The 23,341-nt window shown below is 39.4% G+C and overlaps 1 protein-coding gene across 3 annotated transcripts in view; it reads left to right on the top strand.

The window, feature by feature from the left end:
• Positions 1-23,341, top strand: part of Ubr3 (ubiquitin protein ligase E3 component n-recognin 3) — a 131,630-nt gene that overhangs the window by 58,657 nt on the left and 49,632 nt on the right. For 2 of the 3 annotated variants that reach the window (XM_085834796.1, XM_085834797.1), the window contains exons 12-22: positions 2,604-2,669; positions 2,762-2,851; positions 4,194-4,322; positions 4,930-4,982; positions 5,085-5,218; positions 5,728-5,812; positions 7,474-7,616; positions 10,940-11,036; positions 17,121-17,262; positions 21,578-21,682; positions 22,473-22,646. In XM_085834796.1, coding sequence (XP_085690922.1) covers positions 2,604-2,669; positions 2,762-2,851; positions 4,194-4,322; positions 4,930-4,982; positions 5,085-5,218; positions 5,728-5,812; positions 7,474-7,616; positions 10,940-11,036; positions 17,121-17,262; positions 21,578-21,682; positions 22,473-22,646 — 1,218 coding nt within the window. Of the gene's footprint in view, positions 1-2,603; positions 2,670-2,761; positions 2,852-4,193; positions 4,323-4,929; positions 4,983-5,084; positions 5,219-5,727; positions 5,813-7,473; positions 7,617-10,939; positions 11,037-17,120; positions 17,263-21,577; positions 21,683-22,472; positions 22,647-22,814; positions 22,848-23,341 lie in introns of all 3 variants that reach the window. The other variant, XM_085834795.1, reaches the window with a different exon arrangement.

Here is a 23,341-nt window from a genome sequence, read left to right as displayed (position 1 = left end):
ATTTGTTGTGTAGGGAGAATTGTTCTGTTTCCTCTTTTTTTTTTTTGAAGATCTATTTATTTATTTTGTAAGTACATTGTAGCTATCTTCAGACACTCCAGAAGAGGGCATCAGATCCCATTCATTACAGATGGGTGTGAGCCACCATGTGGTTGCTTGGACTTGAACCCAGGACCTTCTGAAGAGCAGTCAGTGCTCTTAACCACTGTACCATCTCTCTAGCCCAAAAGTACATGTACTGGCCCATACGGGGATTGAACCAGAAACCTTGATGTTATTAGCACCACCCTTTAACCAACTGAACTAACTAGCCAGAGACTCATTCTGGCATCTTTATGCCCAGTTTGTTTTTCTGAAAAACACTTTGACAAAGTCAGAATTTACTGAAAAGTGATGAATACAAAGAACTTTCTTTTCTGGAATCTTTTGAGTTACTGATTTTATCCCCATTACTGCTCAGAACTTTAGTATACACTTACTATAAATAAGTTAGAATATTCACTTATATAAGCAAAATACAACTTTATAATCATTCATGTATTTTAAGAATTTGGCCAGGCAGTGGTGGCTCGCGCCTTTAATCCCAGCACTCAGGAGGCAGAGGCAGGCAGATTTCTGAGTTCGAGGCCAGCCTGGTCTACAAAGTGAGTTCCAGGACAGCCAAGGCTACACAGAGAAACCCTGTCTCAAAAAACAAGCAAGCAAACAAACAAACGAATCTAGAATCCAATTCTTAGAAGTCATTTATGTCTTAGTAGCTGCTTAATGATTTTTTCAGGGGGCTGGCATAAAAGTATGCCCGTGGTACTGTCTGTGGATGTCACAGACTACTTTTATTAGGACCTGTGTACCTTGTTTTTGAGCAGACTCTATCATTGACATACAGCTCACTAAGTAGGCCAGGTTGATTGGCTAGCCCTAAAGATTTGCCTTCCTCTCTCTTCCCAGTGCTGAGATTATAAGGACATGACAGGCTGTCTGTCTTTCCTCTCCGTGAGTTCAGGGGAATAGGACTCAGTTCTCGTGTACACTTTCTGACTCTCCAGTTCTCAGTGATGCTCTTCATAGCAAAGTGGTGGGATTCAGAATCATTTGGAGAATTGTATGTATGTTTTCCAGGAATATCTTTTTTTTTTTTTTTTTTTTTTTTTTGGTTTTTCGAGACAGGGTTTCTCTGTGTAGCCCTGGCTGTCCTGGCACACTTTGTAGACCAGGCTGGCCTCGAACTCAGAAATCCGCCTGCCTCTGCCTCCCGAGTGCTGGGATTAAAGGCGTGCGCTACCACGCCCGGCTTCCAGGAATATCATAAAGGTTGTTGGAGGCTTTCATGGCATCTAATCTAATGTAGTGTGTGTCCCTGTGTTTGCTTACTTTGATCACTCAGTATGGCACCTGCTTAGCCTTTTCAGCATACAGTTGTTCTTTTTTTCAATGTAACTAATAAGATATTTTGTTGAGACGATGCCGGGGCCTAGCAAACACAGGAGTGGATGTTCACAGTCAGCTATTGGATGTATCACAGGGCTCCCAATGGAGAAGCTAGAGAAAGTACCCAAGGAGCTAAAGGGATCTGCAACCCTATTGTTGGAACAACATGATGTACTAACCAGAACCCCGGAGCTCTTGTCTCTAGCTGCATATGTATCGAAAGATGACCTAGTCGGCCATCAATGGAAAGAGAGGCCCATTGGACTTGCAAACTTTATATGCCCCAATATAGGGGAATGCCAGGGCCAAAAGAATGGGAATGGGTGGGTAGGGAAGTGGGGGGCGCTATGGGGGACTTTTGGGATAGCATTGGAAATGTAATTGAGGAAAATATGTAATAAAAATATTAAAAATTAAAAAAAAAATAAAGCTGACCAAATACAAAAAAAAAAAAAAAGATATTTTGTGAGGACCCACCTTGAAACTATGCAGATATTTCTGTGTTCTCCCTCAGTTTGCAGTTCACTAGCTTATTTTTGTATGATAGGGTTCATGGTGTTTAGTTCAAGTGCTGTGTTGTGTTTGGTTCTCAGATTGTTTCAAATAAGTGTATGGATGTGATGCCAGTAAGAGCCCCTTCAAGTTGGTGTTTGTGTTCTCTTGTGTATCTATCCTTTTAATACTCCTATGTTTTTTGTCCCTTCAGATGTTTAGGGTTATTTTACAGTTTCATTATTCCTTTCCTTCTTTTCCTGGGGTCTGTGTTTGTAAAGCTACCTGTTAGTTCCTAATGCACAGCAGTGCTTAGAAAGCAAGCGCTGGGCATAGGTTTACTCATGCTGTGGGTGCTTCTTTCTTCCCAGGGTTAACTCAGCAGAATGTAGGGGCACAGATAGGAATATAGATATATCTGTCTCTGCCTCTGTTTTTATAGCTACATGTATAGTGTTAAGTTCAAACTTACTTTTTAACACAAAAGAATTTACTCTACTTTGGTGTTTGAAACTTCAGAAGTTACTATTAAGATGATCCTTTCAAACCTATGGTTCTAAAATTGTAAGTATTGATTAAAAAACAGGATAGGAATTAATGTAGGTGGGACTATGTTTACAATGCTTAAAACCTTGAAACCTGTGCTAAATATCTTTTGACTTGTGAATTTTTGTTTACTTTAGCCAGCTCCTAACCAAGTCACTTTTCACCTGCCACTGCACCGCTACTATGCTATGTTTTTGAGTAAGGTGAGACTGTTCTTAAGGAATTATCTTGTTGGTGTTATTTATAATTTGTGGGAGATTGTTGAATTCCTAACCTTTTAACCATGGATTTTTAGGCTGTGAAATGTCAAGAACTAGATTTGGATTCACTTTTACCAGATCAGGAAATGTTAATGAAGCTAATGATTCACCCACTCCAAATTCAAGTAAGTATGAAGGCTTCTGAAACAGTTGGAATAGGATTTCTTGGTCAACTCGTTCTCCTGTGATTTTAGTTAATGCTGGACATAAAGAATCAAATTCTAATAGAGTAAGAATCATTTCTCTAATCTGATTTTTGATAGAATTAAATTCTGATAGAAAAAGAATAATTTCTCTAGTCAGATTTTTTAAAATTTTATTTCCAGTTATTTGTAAGATGGCTTTTCTAGGTTGAATGTTGAGTTAGGTTGAATTAAAGACTTTGATCAATTAGACTTGCTTTATGCTCACTTCTTTTAAATATTATGTATGGTTTTTGTTTTTGTTTTTGGTATGGCTGGGATTGAAGGAAAAATAGAATGAAAAGGAAGCACTGCATTTTCCAAAAGGATTTCATTGAAGTTTTTATAAATATATCCAGAAGCCATAGTGGAAAACTAGCTCTTTCATACACTTCAAAGAAGAGACCTATATGAAATATAGTCATTAGTTTGGATATTTAAACATAAACCTATATTAGTGGGACAGAGGCCAATTTGAGATGCATAGTGGTTTTTCTCATCAGCCTAGGATCTATCTCTATCTCTCCATATTGAGGCCCTGTCCTAAAAACAAAAGCAAAAAAATGTATATTTAGCTGGGCAGTGGGTGGCACACGCCTTTAATCCCAGCACTTGGGAGGCAGAGGCAGGCAGATTTCTGAGTTTGAGTTCCAGGACAGCCAGGGTTACACAGAGAAACCCTCTCTTGAAAAACAAAACAAAACAAAACAAACAAACAAAAAAAGATTTGCCATTCAGACTTAGAGGAAGTTGGGTATAGAAAACTGAGGAGAGATAACCAGCCATGTAGCAGGACATAGATGGGATAATTGAGTTACAAGCTAGTTGGGGAATAAGCCTAGATTAAGGTCTAGGCATTTGTTAATAAAATGCAAGCCTCCATTCAAGTGGATATTAAGGAACTGGGGCACTGGAAAAGCAAGAAGTTACTGAAACAAACAAACAAGTATATTTAAACTGAATATCTGGGCTGGCCAGATGGCTCAGTGGTTAAGAGTGCTGACTGCTCTTCCAAAGGTCCTGAGGTCAAATCTCAGCAACCACATGGTGGCTCACAACCATCTGTAACGAAATCTGATGCTCTCTTCTGGAGTGTCTGAAGACACACTACAGTATATTTACATATAATAAATAAATAAATAAATATGTTTAAACTGAATATCTAATGCTGAGCAGAATGCTTAGCTCATATTATGATTAAGTAAAAATATTTAAATGATTGCTTAATACAATATGATTTTGTTGAATTTAGATGATATATTTTCTAATTCATTTTTTTCATTAGGCTAGTCTTGCTGAAATTCACAGTAACATGTGGGTAAGAAATGGTCTGCAAATCAAAGGACAAGCCATGACCTATGTCCAGTCTCATTTCTGTAACTCCATGATTGACCCAGACATTTACTTACTACAGGTGAGCCAGCTGGAGAGCCAGCTGCTGTGCTTTGGGAGTGTCGCGATGTGCATGGTATCTTAATTTCAGAGGTGACAGTGGGCATGGGAGAAGTCAGCTCATGAGAAAGAATATGGTACTTATATTTCCCAGAGAAAGGATGCTGTACCATATGGGCCACGGCCATATGGTTTTAGTCAGGAAGCAGAAACAGGAGCTAGGAGAAAGCCCCGGCTAGCACCATTTTGAGAGTTTCTGTAGGAAAGGCAAGACAGAACAGAGGAAGAACTCTAAATAGTTCTGTCAGGCTTTGTGGCATAGGGCCTGTACCTCCTTGTGCTATGCTCAGCCTTAGATTCATTGAGGGCTGGGGAAATGCTATAATTGTATGGCAGTTAGGTAAAGTGGGTGGATGCTTGTGTGGGGCTGTGTTCCTAAATAAGTTTTCTATTATTTGGAATTCACTCTCCACAGCTATTATGAATATCTTTTACTAGTATTTGAGTCTTTCTTTTTGTGTGGCTCATGGCTTGTGGAAGTAGAAGAAGATACAGAAAAATCTAAAAGCAAGACTAATACAAAGCAAAGCTGAATGTGAGAGATAAAACTTTCCTTGTGTCTTTTAAAGGTCTGTGCTTCTAGACTTGACCCAGACTACTTTATATCATCTGTCTTTGAAAGGTAAGTGTGTGCTTATTAAGGCAGACAGGTAGGAAGTATATGGAATTTAACTCAGTTTTGCTTTATTTTCTAAAAATGTATTTGCAATATTCCCTCTTGTAGATTTAAGGTGGTGGACTTACTGACCATGGCTTCTCAGCACCACAATATGGTGCTCGATGTGGAGCATGAGCGGTCGATGCTAGAGGGTGCTCTCACGTTCCTCGTGATTCTTTTGAGTCTTCGTTTACACCTAGGTAATGTACTAATAAATACGGTCATTAGTACTGTTTCTTTCTCTTCCCCAGCCCCCTGCTAGTACCTTGTTTATTGAAAAAGAAAAAGGATGTGGATATATTTGCGTGTACTTTTGTTGTTGTTGTTTTCGAGACAGGGTTTCTCTGTGTAGCCCTGGCTGTCCTGGAACTCAATCTGTAAACCAAGCTGGCCTCGAACTCAGAAATTCTCCTGCCTCTGCCTCCCGAGTGCTGGGATTTAAGGCGTGCACCACAACTGCCCGGCATTTGAATGTATTTTTAAAATCTTGACATGTACAACTAATAGTTTTAGGTTTTGAATAGTCTTAAGAAAATCCTTTGCTTACAGGAGCTACAGTATAAAGGCAGAGACTCTACTGTCAATTTGCGCTTTGTGGTTTTCACTCTTAAGACACTTCACATTTTGTAGAACATCTTAATAAAACATGTGGTGATTTTTTTGATAATGTATTTCTCTCTAGGTTAATTGTGTTTTTTATAATTTTTAGGGATGTCTGATGATGAAATTCTCAGGGCAGAGATGGTGGCCCAGCTGTGTATGAACGACAGGACACATAGCTCTTTGCTTGACCTCATATCCTTTAAAAGTGTCATTTTGTGCTTGTGGTAATTACATTTGTAGATTAAAAATATCTCAATTTAAAAGATAATTTTTTTTTTTAAACTTGAAAATGTGTAGGATAAGTTGTTTGCTGAGGGATGTGTTCAGGGCAGGTTGTATGCTTTGCCGTCTCTCACTGTCTCTCAGGAAGATTTTCTTAGACTTCAGAGTTCTGGACACATAGGACCTGCTCCTCGCATAGCAGCATTAGGGAAAGGAAGCTGGGCATTTTGTAAATGGGACCCCTGTCGTTTTTCCTTATGTAGCGAGGCTGGAGTACATAGATCTTAGAGTCGTTATAATTACCACTATTAGGGGTTTAAATATTCCCAAAGTTTTTGTTAGACTCAGTCTTAAAGAATTTTCAAGTTTATGGATTATCCTCTACCTACTGGAGGTATGGTCCCTGGGATAGAGCTGAATATTCAGTAGTAGTTTTTTTTTTTAATTAAAAAAGTATTTATTTTACATGTATGGGTATTTGTATGCATGCATGTTATGTGCACCACATACATGCCTGCCTGGTCCTGGCAGAGGTTAGAAGAAGGTGTCGTAACCCCTGGAACTGGAGTTGATGGTTATGAATCACTGTGTGGGTATTGGGAACCAAACTTAGGTCCTCTGCAAGAGCTGTCACTGCTTTTACCCACTGGACTATCTATCCAGCCCCACCCACTTAAATACATTAAATTTTTTTTATGCAGACATTTTTGAGGTAGAATCTCACTGTATAGCCCTGCTTGGTCTGGAACTTACAGTGTGGACCAGGGACTGGTCTTGAACTTGGCTTAATCCTCCTGCTTCTGCCTGCCAATTACTACCATTATAGGCTGATCATAGCAGCAAGGTAATGAAACCTTAAAATCTTAGTGCTAGTGTATGGTGAAAATATCTAACTAAATTTAGTATGTCGGTATCATTTAGAAAATATTTGTTTTCTTAACGACTTGAAGATTTTGTAGCATCCGTTCAGTATTGCTTGGTAGCAAGCCCCAACCGCATCACAGTGATACGGGTTAAACCTAGGGTCTTGAATGTACCAGGCAAGTGCCTGAGCGCTATCCTCAGCCTCCTTGACTATTTCTTCAAACAGCTGTAGACTATCAGTGCTATTACAGATCAAAAACATTTTCTAAAATTTGATTTAGTTTAAGAATTACATGCCTTTATATGAACTAGGACAGAGTTTTTGTGGCTTGGTGCTTCCCTTTGTCTGAACCTACTTGTTTTTATTTGCTTTTAGGAAAGTAATCTTTACTCCCACACATCTGTGCTGGGTTTTGTATATTCTTTCTGGTTTTCTGAACCAGTACATTTATATACAGTACAGTATATTTATGCAGTGATGAAAATGGACATAATTGAAATTGTTTTACTCTCATTTAATGGAATTTGATCAATTTATTTTGGGGAAAGTATACTTAGGGCCACCTCATATAATTTGTTTGGCTCATATATTTAAAACCACAATAAGGTTCATACTGAACTGTTATGTCACCCTCTTGTGGCCAACATCATACATTACAGCCAGTCATTTTCTATTTTGGTAAAATGAATTTGAACTGAGTAATTTGTAGATGTTGATGCTGGTGCTAGTCATTAATATTGTTTTTTTTTCTTGACACATACATTATATCCCAGAAAATCCCAACCCCAAAAGTGGCATTATTCCTGGAAGTTATAGCTTTGAATCAGTTTTATCTGCTGTAGCGGACTTTAGGGCTCCTGTTTTTGAACCTGGAGGCTCTATGCAACAAGGCATGTATACTCCCAAAGGTATGTCTCCATTTAGAAATGTATTCTTGCCTGTAGTTTCCCAAAGAAAATACTTTGTTTTTGTTCTTTGTATTTATTTATTAGTGTGCGTGTGTGTTTGTGTAGGTGTGGGTGTGGGTGAAGCCAGAGGTCACTCTGGATGTGCCTTAGCTCCTCGGGTGCCATCACCTTGTCCTTTGCAGCAGGGTCTCTCCCTGAAACTCTAGTTTAGAGTCAGTAGTGTCCCTCAGTAGGCTAATTGTGGCCAGACAGCCCCAGGGATTTGCCTGTCCACACCTCCTCAGCTCTGGAATTATATGTGCAGGCCACCATACCTTTCTTTTTTAAGTGGCTCTTGGGTGGATCTTCGGTCCTTGTACTTTAAAACCAAGTCCTTCCCTGGCTCCCCCTCAATAGTTATCTTGTATTAATCCAGTTTTGGCATTCTTCTGCCAAATTTCTTATACATTTATGTTTTTCTTAGTATTATATCAATTCTATTTAGCAAGTAGAGGCTGGTAGCTCTCTATGAGTTCAAGGCCAGCCTAGTCTAGCTAGTTCCAGGACAGTCAGGGCCATGTAATTAAGATACCTTGTCTCAAACAACAATAACAGAAAGTATTTATGTTACACTATGGCCTTGTTAAATGACTAAATTACAAAAACAACTTTAGAAACTCTAATTCATTTCTGTAAGTGACCACTAACCATAAATGAATCATAAATTTTAAAACTATTATCTCTCTTAATTCAGTTGGAAAGTTTCCTTCCTTCCTTCCTTCCTTCCTTCCTTCCTTCCTTCCTTCCTTCCTCTTCATTCTTGCCTCCCTCCCTCCTCTCTACCCTCCTTCCCTCTTCTCTGTCTTTGTCCCTCTCTTTCTCATTTATTCATTCATTGTATTGTTTTTTCAAAGACAAGATCTTATTATGTAACCTTGGCTGTCCTGAAACTTGTTTCTACCAAACTGACCTCCCACTCAAAGACATCTACCTACTCTGTCTCCCAAGTGCTAGGATGAATGGCATTTCCCACCACGCCCAGCCCACTGTCTAAATTTTATTCTGAGATAGTTTAAAGTCTGTTAGGATGCCAGTATCACTTACAGCTGTGTTTAAAGACACAGAAGCCTTTTCTTGTGTGGTTGCTTTTCTAAGGTTTTTCTCCTATATTTATAGATGATTTTATTGACAAGAGTGAGAAATTGGTGAGATTTTGATTGACAGAAACTTAAGTGTTTGAAGGGGTTAATAAAGTTTGTGCACTTTGCTTGGTCCTCTACCTTTATTTTCTAAATGAAAGTCCAGTATGCGTTTTGAAGTTATATACTGTTTTTGGCAAAGGATAGAAGAAAAGTATTATTTCCAGTGACATTTTTAATTAGGAATAATACACTATCTGGGTGTAACTTACACCATTAAAGAGAAAGGGGAGTACATCTGTATTATGTAAAGACAGGCTGTTCCTGAAATCTAGATGAACTTGAATGGATTGGTGTTCCTGTGTGGTGTGAGGCTTACTTAATGAAGTACTGCAGCCTCACTAGTAGGCTTGCCCACTAGCCAGTGCCTCAGCCCCTCTGCTCTCAGCATCACCAGATTAGGTTAAGTCTGGGAACTGCTTGATAAACAAGCTCCGTAGATGGTTGCTGTGCACAGTAAAGTTCAAGGCAGACTAGGTCCGTAGTCAATAGTTTCCTGTGCTGGAAGCTAAAACAAGCGCAAGCTGTGTTCAGTGTTCACAAATGGTAAGGATTTTGCTAGAGGGAGTGAGAACAGAAAAAATACTTTAAAATTTTTATTTTATTTTTTTATTTTTGTGTGCATTAGTGTTGTGGCTTCATGTATGTTTGTGTAAGGGTGTCAGATCTTGGAGTTACACACAGTTGTGAGCTCACATGTGAGTGCTGGGAATTGAACCCGGGTCCTTCTGGAGAGCAGTGCTCTTTAGCAGTGCTCTCTAAGCCATTTCTTCAGTCTCAGAACAAAAAATTAACCTAGGGAAAGAGATACTGCCTCTAAAATTATCCTCAGGTCATCTCTTAGTATTTTATTTATTTTCCACTTAAAACATTTTGAAATTAAAATATAATTACTTTTCCTCTCTCCATTCCCTCTTTTTAGCCACACATGAATATATAAATACAAATTGTTTAGTCTGTTTAGTGTTACTTGTATTGTGATTTCAGAGCTGACCAATTATTTTTTGAGGCAGAATCTTACTATGTAACCCTGGCCTGGAACTTCCTATGTAGACTTCATTGGTCTCAAACCCACATAGATCTTTTGTTTCTGTCTCATGAGCCACCACATGGGACATATTTTAAAATTATTATAAGAATTTTATGAGTATTTGCCTACCATGTATATATACTTGTCATATATGTGTGCTAGATGTGTGCCACATGTATGTCAGGTGCCTTTGGAAGTCAGAAGAGGACATCAGATCTTTTGGAACTAGAGTTACGGTAACTGAGTGAGCCATCAAGTAGGTGCTGGGTATTGAACCCAGGGCTCTCTAGAGGAGCAGCCTGTGTTTTTAACTGCTGAGCTATCTTTCCAGTCCTTCAGGCCCCCTTTTAGATATCTGTTCCATCTAAGTTATCATCTGTAATATTTCATACTTAGGATCTTGCTGTTTTTTTCCCAGTGGGTTAATTTTTTAAAATGTCACTTCAACCTAACATGATTATTAATGAGGTTATAAATTTTATATTTATCACATATATTACATCTTAAAATTACATGTTGAAAATAATTGCATAAATACTAAAAGAAAATGATGTATAGAAACTTAATATTTGAAACTATCCTGTATTTAACCAATTGTATATAAACAGTAATAGGATTGTAACTCATAATTGTACAGAAGGAAGGGGAATCATGATTAACTCTTAGTTGAGAAGTAGAAAGCAACAATTTATAAAGTGACCTGGAAAATCAGCTGACCAGTATATTTTAAATTTAGGTTTTGTAATTTTACAATTGAATCATTTTAAAGGTATTTACTCTTTTTCTAATATGTACCTTACTTACCAAGAAAATAAGAAAAAAAATCTTTAAACCCAATAGCAGTGATCTAAACTTTATAGTGAGGCATTGTTTTCTGTTATGAAACTTTTGCTTGTGGAGGCTTGAAGAACCTAAGAGAACATTCCTGATGTTAAAAAGTATGGTTTTTAACTGAGTAAAAGTGACCACAGCATCCAGGTCTTTCTAAGGCAAATTGAGTAAGTTTAACTTCCAATTTTTTAATTTAAATGTTCTCAATAGTAAAATAAATAATTTGAGATTGGTTTTATTCCTAAGAAGACAGATTTCTATTTCTGCTTTCTTTTGTCTGATAGCTGAAGTCTGGGATCAGGAGTTTGATCCTGTCATGGTCATTCTTCGAACCGTTTACCGCCGAGACGTGCAGTCTGCAATGGACAGATACACAGCATTGTGAGTCTAACATGCTGACTAGTGTCATTACAGAGTAATTGGGGTTTCTGTAGAGATGTTTTAGTTATAACACATGATATGGTCATTTAACAGTTTAGACACATACATGGGCTAGTTGGTTGTCCTGGACACATGGGTAGCAGAGGTCTGCTGTGAATGGCCTTGGTGGCAGAGGATATTCTTAATCCTGTGAAAACTTGATGCCCCAGGGAAGAGGGATGTTGCTGGGGATGAGATGGGGTGGGCAGGTGGGTGTGTGGGGGAAGCACCCTCTCAGAGGTGGGGTGTGTGTGAAGAACTTGTGAAGAAGGGACCAGGAAAAGGGGCAACTTTTGGAATGTAAATAAATAATTTAATAAAGGTTAAAAAATTAGATTATTTTCTCAGGATCTTTATAAAATTTTGATATTAAGCTAGATGAAGTATGTCATCTTGTAATCCCAGCAACTCCAGGAAGTTCTTGAGTTCAAGGCCAGCCTGGGCTGTACAGTGAGATCTTTGTTCAAGAAACAAAACAAACTTTGCTATTGACCTGATAAAGTAAATGCTATGAAATATGATTACTAAATTAAAAAAAGAAAAACCTAGTTGCTCTTTGGTCAGTCAGATTTGAAACTTGATTTTATGTCCCTCTGCTTTTGAATGAGTAGAGGAAGCACAGATATAAAATAAATAGTATGATATCAGAGGGGATGGATTTCTATACAAAGGGTGAAAATATTGCTCACCTTGACAGTTGAGAATAGAGCAAAATGAACTTTACTTATATGCAACAATATTTTAAAACACCGATTACAGGAACAATATTGGTCTTGAGAAAGTCTTTATTCAGATAATATTCAGATAGCTGTTAATGTGTGTTTATAGTTGTTAGGGGTACCTGAAACTTTCTTTCCACCAGGATTTTTAAATACTAGAATGAATGAGTGTTCTCGTTAGCATGCATCATAGACTGTACTTAAAAAACAAAGAAATGTCCTACAAACAAAACAAAATTCCCTAAAACAACAAATCCAGACTTAGCTCAGAGGCCCACAGGGCCATCACCTCTCTGCCTTTGTCTAGAATCCAGAAGGAGGCACTTGGAGGTCCCCTTTCTCTGTTTACTTGGCCACTTCCTTTTTCATATTTTCTGTCCTTTTGTGCCACTTCGTTTGATTGTGGGTGTTTATTTACTTCTTTGCTCCTTGAGGGGAGATGTTTTTCCTTCTATATTCTTCCTTCCTTCCTTCCTTCCTTCCTTCCTTCCTTCCTTCCTTCCTTCCTTCCTTCCTTCCTTCCTTCCTTTCTTTCTTTCTTTCTCTCTCTCTCTCTCTCTCTCTCCCTCCCTCCCTCCCTCCCTCCCTCCCTCCCTCCCTTTTCCTGAGACAGTGTCTCTATATGGTCCTAGCTGCCCTGAAACTCACTCTGTAGACCAGGCTGTCCTGGAAATCAGATCCACCTGCCTCTGCCCCCTGAGTGCTGCGACTAAAGGTATGCTACCACCGCCTGGCTTGCTTCTTACTCATCCTCAGGCTCTATGGCAGCTCTGTACTCTCTTCTAGTAGGCATTCACCTAGTCGTTATTTGTTGGGTAAGTAAATTGAATAGTTCATGTTGAAAAATTGAAACATGCCAGGCATGGTTGCTTGCGCACACCTTTTATTTATCCCATAACTCGGGAAGCCGAGACAGGCTGATCTCTGTGAGTTTGAGTTCAGCCTGGTCTACATAGTGAGTTCCAGAACAGCCAGAGCTCTACATAGTGAGATTCTGTCTCAAAGAATAACCAAACAAAATCAAAAGAGAAAGGAAAAAGTAAAAGAAATCGAAAGATGCAAAATTGATGTTTTTGCTCCTAATTTCTTCTCTCTGCATCCCTCCCTTTTCTCTTCTCTCCTCCTTCTCTCCTCCCCTCCCTTCCCTTTCTGATACCCTCCCTCCTTCCCCCCTCCCTTCCATCCTTCCTTTCCAGACAGGGTTTCAAAATATAGAACAGGCTGGCCTGAAATTTACAGACCCTGTGCCTAGCAAGTACTAGGATTAGACTTCATTTAATTCTGAGTAGTTTTGTTTGTTTTGTTTAGAGAAAAATTCTCAGCAGGCACAGTCTTTGTTACCCAGGAGTTTGGCATTCCCTGGAGTGGTAGAGCTGCTGCTGACATCTGATCCCCACAGTCTCGTTATCTTGACTCAGGTTACCAGTGCAGAGGAACGCATAGGTACACACTGACTTTAACTTTGTCTATGAAAGAATAATGTGTCATTAGCTATGTAGGTCTGAGTACTTTATTGATAACTACTTTATATAATCCAATAAAATCACATTCCCTAATCTGTTTCTAAACAATATTTTTCTATTTTCCTATTTAATTCTTTGATTTACACATTCCTTCTATTTACCATTTTGGTTCCCGTCCCTCCCACCCCTCCTGTGTGTGTGTGTGTGTGTACGCGTGTGCCTGCATATCTGACACAGGCATATCTGTTTTCCTCCTGTGTGTGTGTGTGTGTGTGTGTGTACGCGTGTGCCTGCATATCTGACACAGGCATATCTGTTTTCCTCCTGTGTGTGTGTGTGTGTACGCGTGTGCCTGCATATCTGACACAGGCATATCTGTTTTCCTCCTGTGTGTGTGTGTGTGTGTACGCGTGTGCCTGCATATCTGACACAGGCATATCTGTTTTCCTCCTGTGTGTGTGTGTGTGTGTACACGTGTGCCTGCGTATCTGACACAGGCATATCTGTTTTCCTTAGTCATTTCTCCACCTTACTTTAAAAAAAAAAAGATTAATAAATCTATTTATTATATGTAAGTACACTGTAGCTGACTTCAGACACTCCAGAAGAGGGCATCAGATCTCATTACAGATGGTTGTGAGTCACCATGTGGTTGCTGGGATTTGAACTCAGGACCTTTGGAAGAGCAGTCCGTGCTCTTAACCACTGAGCCATCTCTCCAGCCCTCCATCTTACTTTTGAGATAGCATCGATTTACTGAGTTTAGACCTGGTTGTTTTATTGCCTAGAGAGCCTCCTGGGCTCTGCTGTCTCTGCCCCCAGGGCTGCAGTTATGAGAGTTCGCACCACTGCTCCTGGCTTTTATCTGGGATATAGGAACCAAACTCAGGTTCTCATGTGTGCAGCCTGTCACAGTGCAACTGTGTTTGCTGGGTTAGTGATGCTCATTTTACACCCCTTCCCCTCATCCCTGAGATAATGTACTCATTCTTTTTTTTGTTTGTTTGTTTTTTGTTTTTTTTGAGACAGGGTTTCTCTGTATAGCCCTGGCTGTCCTGGAACTCACTCTGTAGACCAGGCTGGCCTTGAACTCAGAAATCCGCCTGCCTCTGCTGCAACTCTCCCTCTCCCCCCCCCCCCCCCCCCAGTGCTGGGATTAAAGGCATGTGCTGATACCACTGCCCAGCAATGTACTCATTCTTGAGATACATTACGTATTGTTTCATTTTTAGCTTCTAGGGCATAGGCATTCCTCAGATTCTCATACTTCGGATATACGTGAATAAGAATTTTCATAGACTGTAAGGTAGGTTTGTTAAGAAGCCTTGTGTTTTGTTGATTAGGTTAGCTTTCTCAGAGAAATGTCTTCAGATCTTGTCCCAAATACAATTGCCTTGTCATTATTCTGTGAGCCAAATGGGAGGGAAACCAGGGTTAGTGGCTTTGAATCAAATTCAAATCATGATTTTAATATTTTATTCTTAGTAGAGAGGGGTTGTGCCAGCAGAGCTCCTTTGCAGTTTTCATCCTCTGTTTTAGCTCTTAGGTCTACCTGCCATTATTGAAATAGCAGATCCTGATAGTGCCATTGTGTATTTAAGATTTCTATAAAACTATTATGTGTGGATATGTTATCTTTGTAATGGCACATGCATGCCATGGTGTGTCAGAGGAAGTCAGAGGACAATGTTATAAGTTAGTTCTATCTTGATGTAGGTGACAGAGATGCACCTTAGGTCCCTGGTGTGTTACCACTTGTGTGCTACCACTCTTACTTACTCAGCCAACCTGCCAGCTTCTACTTCAAAAAGTTATTTTGTTTTTAGCTAGATGTATGTGTGGGGGTTGTGCACTTGAGAGTTGTTGGGTCCCCACAGCTGGAAGGACAGGGTGCTTCAGAACCCTGGTGTGTGGGGCTGTGGCAGTCTTTGGACTGCCTGCCATTTCTCCAGAGCTTATTGTCTTTTATTTTATTTTACTTTACTTTACTATTTTATTTTATTTTTGTTTGTTTGTTTGAGACGGGGTTTCTCTGTGTAGCATTGGCTATCCTGAAACTCTATAGACCAGTCTGCTCCTCAACTCACAGAGATCCATCCACCCCTACATCCCAAGCTCTGAGATGAAAGCTGTGTACCACCACTGCCCTGCTTCATCTGTTTTTTTAAATAGATTTTTTTGGGTAGATTTTCTTTTAAGGGTAGTTTATTTAATTAAAAAAATGGTTTATTTTTATTATATGTGTATGAGTGTTTGCCTGCATGTATAAAAGTGCATTTCATGTGTTCCTGGTTTCTGTGAAGGCCAGAAGAGGATGCTCCATCTTCTGAAACTAGAGTTACAAGCAGACATGGCCATGCTAAGTATCCAGACTCGGGTCATCAAGGTTGAAGAACCAAGTCCCAGTCCTTACAGTAGATAAATGAATGTGGTCTGAGTGTGGGTACAGGTGGCACATGCCAGGTGCTAGGTGCTTTTACCCCCCGCCCCCTTAGTTTTTTAAAGATAGGGTTTCAGACATGGTGGCTTGAAACTCCTACTGTCCTTTCAGGGTCTCTGGGGCCTCTGGCCTTAGCTCAGCCGGGGACCAGGCTTCTTCACCGCCCCACATCCCTGCTTGTCCTTCCTGTGTTGATTCCTAGCTGCCCCGTGCCTAGTTCCATCTCTACTCCCTTCGATGCTCCTTAGTGGTTCCTTAAGTCTTACCTGTAAGGTTTACTTTAATGTTTTGTTTTGTTTTTTGCTTTGCTTTAATTTTGATATCTCTTTGACTTAACAATAAAAAAACATGTATGGTTAAAAAAAAAGATTGTGATTACTGTGTCTTGGGGCCCCCTTGTTCTTCTGTTCTAGAAGATACAGACAGACCTTTTACTTCTTGTGCGTTAATCTCTACATTTAGATTAACGACTTTCTATATCTTAGCAATAGAGGGATCCTATTTCCATGACTGGGCCTTGTGTGAGTCCAACACCTTTAAACAGCACAGTAGACATACTACTCATACTTTATTTCTGAAATTGAGTTCACTTAGTGTGTGTGCACATGCATGCACATGCACACATGTTGCCACAGGTGATTGGAGGTCAGAGGGCAGCTTGTAGGAGTCAGTTCTCTTCTTTAACCATGTGGGGCCAGCAGATTGGACTCTGGTTTTGAGGTCTTGGTGGCAAGCACCTTTTCCTGGTGAGCCATCTTGACAGTCCACAGTGTTAATGTTTATTGGTAGTTTCTCCTGCTGTCCCCAGTTCTCTTAGGAGCCCACGGATGGGGTTGAAGGGCTATGCTGCTATCCAGCCTGCGTTCCAGCCATTCGTAGTGGGGATGTTTTCTGGTTACTGATTTTGTCAAGGGTTAGATAGAAAATCTCTTTGCTAAAAATTTTCTTATGTATTCTTTTCATTTATTTATATGTATTCTTTTCATTTATTTATTTATTTTTGTTAGCATTTTTACATACATTTTTCAACTTTTCAATCTCCCTTTTTTAAACTAATTTTTATCCAATAATAAAAAGTAATGTGTATTATATAGTGAATAAATAAATATGTTTGGCTTTTTTTTTTTTTTTTTTTTTCTTTTTTGGTTTTTTGAGACAGGGTTTCTCTGTGTAGCCCTGGCTGTCCTGGAACTCACTCTGTAGACTAGGCTGGCCTCGAACTCAGAAATCCGCCTGCTTCTGTCTCCCAAGTGCCGGGATTAAAGATGTGCACCACCACTGCCCGGCTCTGTTTGGCTTTTAAAGCATTTGTGAATAGTAATGTATAGAAAAACATAAAATAGAAATTGATGCCTGTAAATTATGGTTTTAACCATAATTTATGAGTCTGCCATATAAACTTGATTTTTTATTATTTTTACAGTTTAAAACAGAGTGGAAAATTCCCTGGCAATCCCTGGCCTCCGTATAAGAAAAGAACATCACTCCATCCCAGCTATAAAGGTCTTATGAGACTTCTGCACTGTAAAACGTTACACATCGTGCTCTTCACTCTGCTTTACAAGGTATGGCAGGCATTTGATGAGAGTGACTTGGATTACAACATGTTTGCATGATTTTCAAATCAAAGAGCTAAATGACTATTTATATGAAGGCACCACTTATAAAGCAAAGTGTGCTTATAAATTTTTTAATGTGTGAAGATAGATTATAATTACATGTCTTTGGATTCCAAATTGAAAAATTAGGAAGCACTTGTATTTCTTTGTGGAGAAATGTTTGTTCTTCAGCTTCAGACAAACACTTTAGACTGGAGTATTTGTTATGGCTTCTGTAAAGTGAGAAGTGTTGTGGCTATAGGAGCTCTGTCAAGGAAGAATAAGGAAGCAAGTAGCCAGTCAGTCCTGCTGCTTGACAGAAGCACACGTCGCTGTGTGAACTTACTTTAGAGTGGGTTTCTCTGCCTTTTACCTCTTAGGAATTTGACAAAGAAGGATTTGAATGTGGGATCTTTAGACACTTGAAGCATCCTTTATTCTCCTGTTACCTAGAATCTGTTTCAGTTTGGGAGTGTTCTCTCACAAAACCAACTTACCTCATTGTGTTCTAAAAGTTGCATGAAATATAAAGAGAGGGTGTGTGTATATGTTTGTATACACACTCATATGCATGCATATATATATATATATATGTATATATATATATATATATATATATATATATATATAAATAATATGTATGTATACTCTGGGATTATTAATGACCTAAACTATATAAGAGATGAAAGATAATTATGTCTGCAGTTTATTGCTCTTATAAATAAACATCTATAAAATAATGGGGATAATTGTTACATAATTAGAAATAAAGAAAATGTATAATAATTCATGATAAATGAAGGAAACCTTACTGAGAAACTCTTTGAAGTTACTTTTTCAACTTTTAAAACTTGCTTAATCTAGGTGAGTTTTATCAGAGATGACAGACAGATCAGTATTTAGTTGTTTCAAGACTCTTTTTTAAGATTTATTTATTTATTATATGTAAGTACACTGTAGCTGTCCTCAGACACTCCAGAAGAGGGCGCCAGATCTCGTTACGGATGGTTGTGAGCCACCATGTGGTTGCTGGGATTTGAACTCTGGACCTTCGGAAGAGCAGTCGGGTGCTCTTACCCACTGAGCCATCTCACCAGCCCGTTTCAAGACTCTTTTGACCAATTTTTAAAAACAATGCTTTCCTGGCATCCTCTAATTGCCGAGCACTGTCAAGTCAACTTTACAGAAGGCTCTTGCAACAAGATGCTGCCATTCCTTACCATGTGTGATACTAAAAACATGGTGACACTTCCCAGAAAATGGCTTTATTTCTTTGTACAGGATCTTTAGCTTTTCTTTCTCTGACTTAAATTTGTAATGCCATTGGATTTCTATTCAAAATCTTTTTGTATTTAGTAGCAGTGCTCTATTTATCAAGAGGAGATAGAAATGGCTCACATCCCATGGGAGGCTGAGAGCTGTGTGTAGTGATGCTTAGACAGCTGAGGATGGTTTGAGCCTTGCTTCCCTCCATAATGTGCTTGATTAGAACTTCAGGTTCCTCCTTGGGCTCTTTCTGATTGGCACACTCTTGGTACCACCTGCTGACTGTGTGTTGGACAGTAATTGCTAGGCATTGTTCTAAGCAAATGACAGATTCAAAGTGAAGCCAATCTAAAATAATCTAGGCTTCATTTTCACTCTAAGATATGGAAAAGCTAAGGTAAAAGATTGTTGCTACAGATCAAGTAGATACAAACAGAGCTTGCTTTTTTTTTTCTTCCTTCATTTTATTATTATTTTTTAAAATTTTAAACTCCAGGTTTTATTCCCCTCCCTGTCTACCCCCTGGCTGTTCCACATCCCATACCTCCTCCCTGCCCCCCTGTCTCCACGAGAATATCCCCACCTCTCCAACCCTACCCCACTAGACCTCTAAACTCCCTGGGGCCTTAAGTCTCTTTAGGGTTAGGTGCATCTTCTCTGACTGAACCCAGACTCGGCAGTCCTCTGCTGTATATGTGTTGGGGGCCTCATATCAGCTGGTATATGCTGCCTGTTTGGTGGTTCGATGTTTGAGAGATCTCAGGGATCCAGGTTAATTGAGACTGCTGGTCCTCCTAAAGGGTCACCCTCCTCAGCTTCTTCCAGCCTTCCCCTAATTCAACCACAGGGGTCAGCAGCTTCTATCCATTGTTTGGTTGCAAATATCTGCATTTGACTCTTTCAGCTGCTGTTGGGTCTTTTGGAGGGCAGTCATGATAAGTCCCTTTTTGTGAGTGCTCCATAGCCTCTGTAATTTGGGCCTGTTGCTGGACTTTCATTTCCTCAGGTTCCTCTCCCTTTCCGTCCCTGCAGTTCTTTCAGACAGGAACAATTATGGGTCAGAGTTTTGACAATGTGATGGCAACCCCATCCCTCACTCGATGCCCTGTCTTTCTGCTGGAGTTGGGTTCTACAAGTTCCCTCTCCCTACTGTTGGGCATTTCATCTAAGGTGCTTTCCTTTGAGTCCTGAGAGTCTCTCACCTCCCATGTCTCTGGTACATTCTGGAGGGTCCCCCAATCTCCTCCCTCCCAAGGTTGCCTGTTTCCACTCTTTCTGCTGGCCCTCAGGGATTTCAGTCCTTCTCCCCCACCCAGCACCCAATCATGTTCCCCTCTCTGATCCCCGCTTTCCCTCCCAGGTCCTCCCCCCCCCCCCCCAACCCCTTGTGGTTGCTTTCTTCTCCCTCTCAAGTAGGGCTGAGGCATCCTCACTTGGGCCCTTCAGCTTGTTGACCTTTTTAAGTTCTGTGGGCTGTATCTTGGGTATTCTGTAATTTTTTTTTCTAATATCCACTTATTAGTGAGTACATACCATGCACGTCCTTTTGGGTCTGAGTTACCTCACTCAGGATGATATTTTCTAGTTCTAGACATTTGCCTGAAAAACTCAGGATGTCCTCGTTCTTAATAGCTGAGTAGTATTCCACTGTGTAAATGAACCACATTTTCTGTATCCATTCTTCTGTCCTGGGACATCTGGGCTGTTTTCAGCTTCTGGCTATCACAAACAAGGCAGTTATGAACTTAGTGGAACACTGTGGCATGGTTGGGCATCTTTTGGGTATATTTCCAAGAGTGGTATTGCTGGGTCTTCAGAAAAAATATATTTCCAATTTTCTGAGGAACCTCCAGATTGATTTTCAGAGTGCTTGTACCAGTTTGCAATCCCACCAGCAATGGAGGAGCTTTCTAAGAATGAGGTTTTACAAGAGAAAGTGGAGTTGCCCTCCCCTTCTCGAAGACTAGGTAGGATATCAGAGAGTGAACATCTGTCTTTAGTTAGAAAGAATTAGTTTTTACCTCATCCGTTCATTTGAACTGTTCCGTCAGGCTCAGTTGAACTTTTCAGTCCATTATCTACTTCAAAGCTACTGGACCACCTCTTGCTGAACCTTTTCTTCTGCTCCTTCCCTATTTGGGGGAAATGAGAACAAATGGTAGCGGCTGTGCCATCTTGTTCCTGAAGTAGTTTAGGTATCTTCTGATCTATTACAGCCCTGAAATCCTATAGAAGATGAGTGAGGTTTGAGTTGTAGGATCTGTGTATAGAACTTCCTTGTTCCTCTCTGATTATTTAAACCACACACTGGCTTACATATTTATATAGATACAGAAAATATTTAGAGGCCCAGAACTTTGAAGATAGACTCAATGAATACTAATAGTTCATAATGTATTCTGTGAGCCAGCTGCAGTTACATTAAAATGAGTGATCTTGTTAAATTTGGCTTCTTGTCTTCAGGAGATTATCAGAAGATTAGGATGTAAAGTAATCTTGGTAAATTATTTTATTAAAGACTGCTATGTTTATATTAATGACTTGTGAACTGTTTAATGTGGCACTCGTTAGGAAGTCTTCAAACTTCTATTTGCAGGTACTGTATAATATTCCCATGTAGGAGATGGAAAGATGGCTCAGTGGTTATGAGCCCACCCTGTTCTTTCTGAGGACCTGAGTTCAATTTCCCAGCATCCTCATTATACATTTCACAACTGTCTAAAACTCCAGCCCCAGGGGGTTCAATATATGACTCTGGTCTATGTGAATATCTGTAGTCATGCGCACACACACCCCATATACACACACAAAAAGTAAATCAAAAAGTTCTACATAATTGTCAAAAGAAACTTAGAGTGTGTTTCAGTTTGTGTTTTCATTAAGATTTGCATTTACACATCACATTTATATATCTGATAATTATCTGATTATGATTTTTGTTTGTAATAGAATGTTTTTGGATCTTTAAATGAAATGTATTTTGCAGAAACTCTGAGTTGTTTTTGTTTTTTTTTAGATTCTGATGGATCATCAAAATCTGTCTGAGCATGTGCTGTGCATGGTCTTGTACCTGATTGAGTTAGGCCTGGAGAACTCTGCTGACGATGACTCTGAGGAAGAGGTAAGCACTGCCTCTTCTCTTAGGACAGCTGCCTGGGCAGGTTTCTCTGGAACTCACTCTGTAGTCCAGGCTGGGCTTACACTCAAAGATCCACCTCTTCCTGCCTCTTGAGTGCTGGGACTAAATGTGTACACTACTGCTGTTTATGTATATTGGTATTTTCCTGCATTCTTATCTGTACAGCATTTGTACGCAATGCTTTTGGAGGCCAGAAGTAGGCTTCAGATTCTTTGGAACTGGAGTTACAGATGTTTGTGAGCTGCCAAGTGGGTGCTGGGAACTGAACCTGGGTCCTCTGGAGGAGCACACTGTGCTCTTAGCCACTGAGCTAGCTTTCCAACCCCTATTTTTAGATTTTTAATTCTTAAATCTGAAGAAGTGATAAGAAGGCCCTATATCTTAATTTATTTAGTGAGTATGGATGTGCACCATGATGCACGTGCTCAGCTTGCAGGAGTTTCTCTCCTTGTACCATATGGGACCTGGGGATTAACTCATGTCGTAAGGCCTGACAGATAGTGTACCCGCTGAGCCAACTCTCTGGCCTAAAAAGGCTTTATTCTTAAAATACATATGGTCCTTTAAAACTTCCCTTGACATTTATGGAATTACTTTATGCATAAAACTGTTGAAATTTATCATTTCAATGAAAAAAATTAAAGAAAGCTATTTATCTAATTTTGGTGTTGTAGTGGGAACACAAATTATGGATTTTGGGGAGTGTATGCACGTGTGAGCACTTATTTTCTTGTCATTCATTCTTTCATTCATTCATTTACATATGTCTTAGGTATCAATGGGTGGACCAGAGCGTTGTCATGACAGTTGGTTCCCTGGCAGTAACTTGGTATCAAACATGCGGCACTTTATAAATTATGTTAGAGTGAGAGTCCCAGAGACGGCTCCTGAGTTGAAAAGGGATCCCCTCGCCAGCACGAGCGCTGATGCTTTGGGCTCTTTACAAGTAAGTTTAAAAGTGAGGGGGATGAAAACAGAAAGGTTTTCGTTACATTGAGAAATGCTTAGATGCATTCAGAAGAAAACATTGTTAGGGGAGCTTTAGATTATCATTGATTTCTTGACATGTCTGAGTACTGTTGCCTTAACCAGTCTTTTTCCTTCAACCTGCTAGAATTCCCGACGGCCTAAAGTTCTTCAAAGAGAGGTAGATGTGTATGGTATTTGCATTAACTAGCAACATAGCTAATTGGAAATGAGGAAATAAACCACTGAAGTATTTGTGTGTGTTTGTGTGTGATTAATATCATTACATTGAAAAAGAGTTCTTAAAATTAGTATTTTTTACTTTTAATAAAGTTACTTATATTTAATTTTAAATAAATTTATGTTATTGATCAAAAATGCAGAGTGGTTAGTAGTCGATTTTTCATTTTAATGTTAAAAGTGTTCTGGACCAGTTATAGGTGGGCCATTTGGATCTGCTTACAATTGTCTTACTAACATCTTAAAAATGACTTGACTATTCCTAAATCAAAATAAATGTAATTGCTGGCAGCATGCCCATTAAAAATAATTTTTTCCTTTTGCTTCTGTGGCAATTAACTAATTCAACAGGCCCATAACTTGTTGTATTTTGTCTGTTGTGTTTTGGGACTCATTGTGAAAACCATCTCTTTGCATGATGCTTAAGTGATCTTT

Source organism: Mus caroli, unplaced genomic scaffold (genome assembly GCF_978045245.1).
Source record: "Mus caroli unplaced genomic scaffold, Mus_caroli_1 scaffold_2, whole genome shotgun sequence".
NCBI classification, from domain to species: Eukaryota; Metazoa; Chordata; class Mammalia; order Rodentia; family Muridae; genus Mus; species Mus caroli.
Note: the sequence above shows the minus strand (reverse complement) of the source record. Positions and strands in the feature narration are given on the sequence as shown.